The sequence below is a fragment of the Clytia hemisphaerica genome, unplaced genomic scaffold, assembly GCF_902728285.1.
Source record: "Clytia hemisphaerica strain Z4C2 unplaced genomic scaffold, Clytia hemisphaerica genome assembly, whole genome shotgun sequence".
Lineage (NCBI taxonomy): Eukaryota > Metazoa > Cnidaria > Hydrozoa > Leptothecata > Clytiidae > Clytia > Clytia hemisphaerica.
The window spans coordinates 177,787-186,584 of NW_027104031.1; the positions used below are offsets into that span (position 1 = coordinate 177,787).

The 8,798-nt window shown below is 37.2% G+C and overlaps 1 protein-coding gene across 1 annotated transcript in view; it reads right to left on the reverse strand.

The window, feature by feature from the left end:
- Positions 1-3,028, reverse strand: part of LOC136811678 (cilia- and flagella-associated protein 44-like) — a 59,884-nt gene extending 56,856 nt beyond the window's left edge. Inside the window, exon 1 of the mRNA XM_067068306.1 lies at positions 2,833-3,028. Coding sequence (XP_066924407.1) covers positions 2,833-3,000 — 168 coding nt within the window. The 5' untranslated portion in view covers positions 3,001-3,028. The remainder of the gene's footprint in view (positions 1-2,832) is intronic.
- Between the last annotated feature and the right edge of the window lie 5,770 nt (positions 3,029-8,798).

Consider the following 8,798-nt stretch of genomic DNA (forward strand, 5'->3'; position numbering starts at 1 on the left):
AACCAATCCTTGAGGTACTCCTGATTGAATTTTTGCCTGGTACGACTTGTGACCGTCTACAAATACTACTTGGTTTCTGTCTTGAAGAAATGACTTAATCCATTAAGTAGTTTGTTTTGTTATTCAATAGATTTCAGTTTTGATAGCAGTATCCTGTGGTCGACTTTATCAAATGCTTTTGAAAAATTGAGATATACAACATCTACATCCAATCCTTCTTCTAGTTTTGATAGGATACTGTCATAGTGGCTGAGTAATTGACTAAGGCATGATCGCCCTTCCCGGAAACCATGCTGTGTTGGGTTGAACAAGTCATTGTTGTTGATAAATTCGACTATCTTCTTTCGAACTATTTTTTCAAACACCTGGGAGATGGACGTAAGTGATACTGGCCTGTATTAGATGGCTCTCCTTTTTTTGATTTTTTGATATATTTTTTTTTTTTTTTTTTTTTTGTGAATCTCTCCTGAATAATGGTTGAGTTTCTTTCTCCAATTTTAGCAGTTCTCGGCATTTTTCAGCAAATCGCAGGAAATCCATCAGGACCGGAGCAAGTTGGTGACAATTGTTGCTTCAATGAAATCTTTTTCGCAAAGTCTTGTTTTACACGGTGGACATATTGTTTGGTAGTGACGTCATTTTCCGATGTACACTGTGTTATTGGTCTTGAAGAATACGGCAGCATCATATCAAAGAATTATTTTTGTCCGCAGTGGTCCAACTTTGATTTTGATTTCTATGCTTTTTTGATATGCATAAAAAAATTTAGGATGGTTTTTTATGAGTCTGTTGCCTTTCCTTTCCTGGCTTTTCTTCTCTATTCGTAGGAAGCTTTAGTTAGTTTCAATTCTATTAATTTTGTTTGGATTTTGCATTTTTCATTGGGGTTGGAAAAATTTTCTAAAAATGTTTTTTCTTTTTCTGAATAAAATCTTTGCTCGCGTGGTATCTTCTGAAATTTTTAGTGTTTGGTTTCGTTTTGGTACATTTTCCTTATTATGTCTATGATCCCATCGTGATTGTTGACAATTGGTCAGCTGCGGTTGATCATGAAGGTCTGTCCACAATTTATCCTTCATTTTTTCCTTGATTGATACCCAGTTTATTGTTTTTGAATGAAAATTGTACTCATCAAATACATTACGCACAACAAAGGGATCCTCCTTTTGGAAACTTGAGTGTAAATCAAAGTGAATTTTAACATTGATCATTGAGTGATGGGATATGTAATCTGGTGATGGGGCTGATTCATAGCTGTGTATTAGTAGAGGGTTATTTGTGAGCATTAAATCCAGTGTATTTCCTGCTTTGTGTGTGGCTCCTCTAATGTGTTGAATCAGATTATGGTCATTCATAAGAGTGAATATTTCACTAGTCATTCTTTGTTCCTCTGTATATGCCCCAGGGTTTGAGCACTTGCTGTCCCAATTTGCGTGTGGCAGGTTAAAATCACCTGCTGTGAAGATGTCTGGTGTTTTTCCTTCAGTTTTGTCTAGTTCTGATTTAATTAACTCTATAACTGGTTTGAATTGTTCATTCTTAGATGGATTTCCGTTTGATGAGTCGTCTGGCTGTCGGTATATTCCCCATATTTGGATATCCAATGTAGTCGAACTCAGACAGATGACTTCGATAACGCCATTTGAGTGTGTAACGGTCTGTTTGAAGTGTGATGAAATATCTTCTCTCATGTATATAGCGACACCACCACTACATCTTCCAAATCGTGACTTTGGTCTTTTTCTGTCGGACCGAAATATTTCATAGCCTTCTATGTGTAACTCAGCATCATTATGGTCTTTGAGCCAAGTTTCTGTTAAAATCATAAATAAAAAGTTATTCTCAATCAACTTGTCTTTGATATATATGGTACTGTTGATTGAACTGTTTGTGGTTTAAGTCCTTGAACGTTTAAAATTGAAAATGAATTTAGCGAGACGGGTTGATCATTGACGGGTTTATTCCCCAGTTGGTGTTCTGAGGGGACATCATTCGTTGAGGATACTGGTATTGTAGTGGTATTTCCTTCCTCACTTGTTTGTCCATCAGTGTGGATATTTTCTGATCGATCTCCAGCATCAAGTCTTTTTTGAATTTTTGAAAAATAGCTAAAAAATCCATTTCTTTGTTTGTATTCTGGTTATTCCTTTGATGGGTTTCTTGAGATCCATACTCCCTGTTGTCATGCTGATAGTGTTGTTCCTTAAAATCATTTTGGTACTGATTTTCTTTGACATCCCATTTGTTTTGATATTCTCTCTCTCTCTCTGTGGGTAGGTTTCGGCATTTCTTTTTGTTCCTTTTACATGTGTTAGCTGACACATCTTATTGAAACATTCTCCTTTCCTCAGTGAATCAAAGCACATTTTTGGGTGAAAAAAGAGACAGTTTCTACCTTTTTGACAGCCAACTCTGGCTCTGGTTCCGTGCTTCATGAAATTTCGACATGCTTTTGGATGGTCAAACTTGCAGTTTCTTCCCTTTATTCCGTACTTGCATTTTCCTTTTACATAGTGCGCACAGGTTTTGGATATCTGTCGATTTTGGTCCGTCAAATTGTCACTTATTTTCTCAATTGTCTCATTTGACTCTGAGTTGTCTTTATCACTGCTAGAAAAATGACTTACGCATATCAAGAATTGGGTTGTTAGAGTTCAAAAGGTGCTGACGGCGGGGGCGGGGGGGGGGGGGGCGCTTACTGTTATTGAAAGCAAGTGTCTATAGTTGCAACAATGGGCTTAAAGCTTCCTGCAACTCAACCAAATAGAAAAAGAAGGGAATTCCTCATCTGACTAAAACACCACACTATTTTACCCATTTACACAAACTCACCTGTTGTTCTTCTTCCTCTTGCAGTTTGAATCTTCTCAAGGCTTCTGCTTTCAGTTTCACAGTGGCTTGTTTGAATTTTTGTTCTTTTTCTTCTGAAACGTTCGAATTGATGTCAATAGAATGTTTTTCTTCATTTTCGAATGTTCTTTTCCCATCTTGATCCGCCATGTTGGATTTGCTTCGATTATTTTTACGGGGCCTGATTTTTTAACTTCAATGGTTAATTGATCGAGACAAAAAACAACACGAGTGATTTTTGTTTATCATACGTTTCCAAGTGGCGGAATATAAGCACCAAAAGAGGGCGGAGAAGGGGGGGGGACGTCATTGCGCCTCTCGTGTCGGTAGGCTATGAGGGGGGTGTTCGTCGGCTCATAATAATACCGACTCAGGTCCGCCGACTTTCGAAGGTTGTTGTGGATCGGGTCGCCGACTTTCGAGGGTTGTCGTGGGTTGGGGCGTCGAGTTGTCGTCCGACCAGGAAGTCGTTGGCCCGGGGAGGGGGTACTAGTGTTGCGAGCTGAATGGGGGGGTACCACCCGACTTTCGAACTTTGGACCCTTACCAGGACTAAAAAAGAGAAAAACCAAGGAAAATTTTGAGAATTTGACTAATTTTGACCAAATTTCGACCTTTCAGGAGGTAAAAAGTTGAAATTTTCCTATTTTTCCGACCCTTAATGAGACTGAAATTTGATTTTCTGACACCCCCCCCCCGGGGTCGTTGGGAATGGGAGGGACATCGTGGGAGACTCTCTTTCATTTTATTCGTCCTCAATTTAATCTAATTAATCAATCTGGTCTTTAAAATATTAATTATCGTCGTTCGTGGATCCGCCGTCCTTCGAGAGTCGTCGTCCGTCCACCACCGTCCTTCGAGAGTCGGAGGGTTAAATACAGACGCCGAATGAGAATTAAAAATTTACCGCCGGATTTCTCGAAAAATGCACAACTCAAAAACAAAGAAACCACTAGATTCAATCAATCCCTCTTTTTAACCTGACAACTCTCAAAGGATGGTGGACCGAGGACGACTCTCAAGGGACGGCGGGCCAACGATAACTCTCGAAGGACGGCGGACCGACGACGACTCTCAAGGGACGGCAGGCCAATGACGACTCTCGAGGGACGGCGGGCCAACGACGACGATTATCGATTGAAGGACAGCGGACCGACGACGACTCTCGAAGGACGGCGGGCCGATGACGACGAAGGACGGTGGACCAATATTTTAAAGATCAGATTAATTAGTTAGATTAAATTGAGGACGAATAAAATGAAAGAGAGGCTCCCACAATGTCCCTCTCGACGACTTTCTGGTCGGACGACGACTCTCAGTGTGCACCGTTCCGACCCACGACAACTCTCGAAAGTCGGCGACCCGACCCGTGACAACCTTCGAAATTCGGCGACCCAACCCACGACGACTAGTCTGGACCGGCATTATGAGCCGAACCCCCCCCCCTCATAGTAGGCAAGGGTTTTCATTCAAACTCCGAAACTCAACTCCAGAGCTTACAGCTTTAATTTCACCATTTCACAAATGTCAATTGAATTATCTATCTGTTCTCTATTTTACTGAATATGATTAGACGCATTGGCATATATCTAGAATTTTGATCTTATGTTATATTATATGTTCATGGATGCCCCCTCGTTGTATATCAAAAGTTACCGTGACTGGAAAATCAAAAAAGATGGTAGCGTATTAATGCACACATCGACAGTAAATCAAAAATACGCATAAATTATGTGCACCTATGATGGATGATCCATAATTTATGCAAAAAATAACTGAACTAAATAAGGATCTAAACAGAATATCGAAAATACAAGCTTTATATACGATGAAATAAAAACATTGCAACCACTAAAAAGAAAACCTACCTTGGTTGTCAAGCGGGTCTGTACGTTTACGGTGTGACGGGATTGGCCCTTTTTTAGTACGGTATTACCGGATTTGACGAAAAGAAAGAGACAGGAAAACAATAGTCTATACTAGACGTCACCCACATTTTTCTATGCAATTTACGGGATGAAGAATCTCGGTTTTTAGTGAGGTACCCGCTAGGAAAACAACGATATTTTGAAAATCAGTCGGTGGTGACGGTATTTAGCCTTATCTCTAGACAGTATTCTGGTATTTTTAACTCTGCAAACTGGTATGAAACGATGTTATCATTTTTTTCAATTTTCGGGATTCCGAAATTCAGCAAAAAATTTGACCGCGGAAAACGGTATTTCGAATCCCCACAACCCCCAGTCAAGTCAAAGTGGATTCCGCTGACGAAAGGAATCTTATTTAGGAAGCAAGGTAAGTTTTAGTGTTGTTTGATTACATGCAGTTAGTTTGAAATGCAGGTCACAGGGATCACAGGTAACATCATAAAGACACATGTCCCAAATTAAACTACAGACTGAAAAATTTACAATGCGCTCATTACAACATACAATTCATGATAAATATAAGTTTCCGAAAATATTACATATTTGTGCAACCTGGTTCCCTGCGTATTATCAGCTTTTTGTCGTTACTAATAGCGAAAGATAATACCCTGGCATTGGCTGGTTTTCGAACGCGTAAAATCACGTAATTCAAAAACAATAAATCGTCCGATTTTATTTGTTCCTGGTTTTTGAAATAATTGCACTGCGGTGTAACTTTGTTACGTCAGATTTTTTATAACGATGAAGGTAAAACGTTTCCTCTGAGAGGGGGACTTGCATCAGCCGAAAACAGGGTATTCTCTGGTGCCCATAAAGTAACGTGAATAAAGCCTGGGATACACAGGGATGAGGTTGATGTTTGTGTACAAAAATATTTCATTTATGTAGAAGATTTAAAAGGGCATTATTTAAGTTATCTCTTGCCTTTTGCTTGACGCGTCATTTTAATAAACAAATGAAAAAATAACTTTCTCCTCCCTCCCGCGCCGCGAAAGTAAAAATTACAAAGTATAATTTCTTTAATTTTTTATGGTTTGTCAAGAATAAGAGGTGTGCCGTCTTTTTATATCTAAACTAAATAAAATGATACCGTTTTAAGAGAGTGGTCATAAAGTATGTAGATAGAGGGGGTGGAGGATATTTTAAAAAATCGAGAAAAAGATTTGTACCCCTATCGACATGTAAAAAAATTTCGAGTCCCCCCTACCAAGCCCAAAGTTTTGCATCCTCTAAAAGATTTTAAACGAGCCCCCCCCCCAAAAAAAAAGAGAAAAAAACAGACTTCCTTGCTCGTACGTGTAGGTCCAAAATAAGTTGGATGACAGTTTGCTGAAATGTGTAACTGGATTTCAAACATTGACTCTTTACTATCTGAGCTTCACAATTTTATTCTTATTCTGTGAATTTCGTGTGTTCTATCTTATCTTATTCTTGCCTTTGTAATTTGAAAACTATACCCATTCATCGAACTATTGAAAAGACGTCATTCTTGCCTGACCATCTTCGTGACCATTAGAATTTTAAGATTGACAAAAGCAACCTTGAAATTTCGGCCAGTGGTTAATATGGAATGGATAATTGGAGATGATTTGCAAAATTTTGGTTCGTCATCTGCGTGGTTGGTATTTTACAAATTGTAAATCTGGCTACAATCACGTATTGACCGGTTGGTTGGTTTGTTTGATTTGGCTGAAGTTTGTTCCTGAAAGCTGATTTTTCAAATAAAAAGGAACTATAGTAACAGAAAGAAATCGATCCCATGAGAATTTGGTAATTTGCAGCCTGGTCTGTAAAGCCGCGTACTCCACCCATTTCTGTATCCGCATCTCACAGCTGAAACTCAAGAGCTAATGAAACTTTGAGTTAAAATTTTGATAGGAAGATCGTAGGGCAAGCGAAGTGAAAATGTACATTTTCTGTTAGGTCGATTATCCTTGAGTCTGTAAATTTAAGAATCACAATGTCAAAAATTGATGAAGAAGAAAATAAAGACTTTTGCGAAGAAGAGTATTTCAGCTTTGAAAAGCTTATTTTCGGCGAAGAAAAACCATTTTAAAAATATTTCTGCGGTACATGGTGCATCTTTTATCGAACTAAAATTAGATTTTCGGAAAATTTCTCTAAAAGCTTACTTTTTTTTCCCTATATAACTTGAGAAACTACATTACACTTACGAACATATACTACTTACAAAACGAATACAGAAAAAAATAGCTCCACCCCCTCCCCGCAAGGCACTAAGTGATATCGCCAGGGGTACTAAGCTATAAATAAAAGAAAAACTTAAAGGAAAACCATCTCTAAAAGGAAAAAATAATTTATTAGAGCTGTGTAAGAGGAGATAATCAAACTAAAATAAGGCACCACTAAAACTTTCAGAGTCAAGAATAAATTCGATGAAAAGATTAATTATTGAGTTATTTATGTTGAAAGATAATGCTGGATCAACGTACAATAAAAGGTTGAAGAGCTTACTTGTTTCAAAATTGCTGAAAATAGTTTTTTAGACCAATTTTTCATCCCAATTTTTCATAGAAAATCAGACAAAATTTTTGATGCAGCAATTTAGAAAATTTTTCCGAAAAATTCAAAACAGTTCAATTCTTTGCGGATAGTTTGAGAAAACTGCAAAACAAAAAGGTTAATTAAAATCAAAACTAAGCACTTTATGTAAAAGAGGGTGATGCAACATATTATCAACGGGCGTGTTCACACTACAGACCTCCCTTAATAAAAATGTAGTTAGGAGAATCTTTTGTTGACTACAGTACAGAACGTGCATTTAGTAAAGAGTCGAACGCGTAGTATTGTAATTTTAATCGATCTTCCTTAATTAAGAGTCGTAAGCTCTATTGTCTTAAGGGTAGGGTAGAGGCTTCCCTTAAAACAAAAGATTTTATTAAGGAAGCATAAACAAAGAATGTGTGCAGTGAACAAAAAGTTTTACGATCTCAAAAACGAATGAACTGAGGAAAAAATTAGAAATAGTGCAAACGGTGTTGTTGATGTGTAAGATGAATGCAGTTAATGAGTAAAACCATTAGAACAAATATGTCTTCGGATTTCAAGTGATGTATGAATACCAATATCAACCAATCACAGGTGAAATCGAAACTCTCAATAAAAAATCAACCAATGAGAAGCCTTAAGCAAAATCAATTACCGTGTTATAATAGATCTCGTGAACCTACAAGGAACTGTAATAAACCAGTGTATTCATCCATCATAAATCTCTTTCTTTAACTTTGATAGATTTAATTAGGTTAACTTTCCAGTGTGAACGCGCCCAACGTCTTTTTAAAGCTCATGACGTCATTTTTGCAATCAAATCCTTAACAACTCTCAAGGCATTTGATTAAAAAGCAATTCATAAAGACAATTCTTTCTTAAAATTGTTGATGAACATGACTTTTATTTTCAAATGACAAAATCGATTTTTCGACTATGATCAGAGCCGTTAAATGCTAAGTTTTGACATACACATGCAAACATTTCTACTTGTACGCGATGTAAATTTAATCTTTGCTCAAAATCATCCCATATTAGCATAACGTAACGATAAAATTTATTTGTGACAGTGATCGTTTTGGGGGACCGTTCTTTGAATTGCTTGCTCTCAACTCTGACTTTTATTTTTTAAATCCTTTTTTTTATCACATTTCTTTCTTTATTTGGTTCCTACCTCTTGGCAGTATAATCTAGTGGTTTTTTTTGCGGGCTAGGAGGCTTTTATATTTGTTCCTGTAACATCTTATAAATTAAAATTAAAGAAAAACTTTTAGTCTTACCATAGACGTAATAAGAGTTAGATGGAGTAACGTTTTAAAACTTTCTTGTATATAGTTGAAAGATTGGTATTTGTAAATGTGTAAAAATTAATAAAATTTGCCGAGGATTCCCTGAGCAGCGAACATTTCAAATTCGATGTTTTGTGTTTATTCTCGCAAAGGTTTTCTTATGTTTAATCAACAAAACTGTCATCACACAATGAACAAATAAAAATATAGCATGATTTTATTC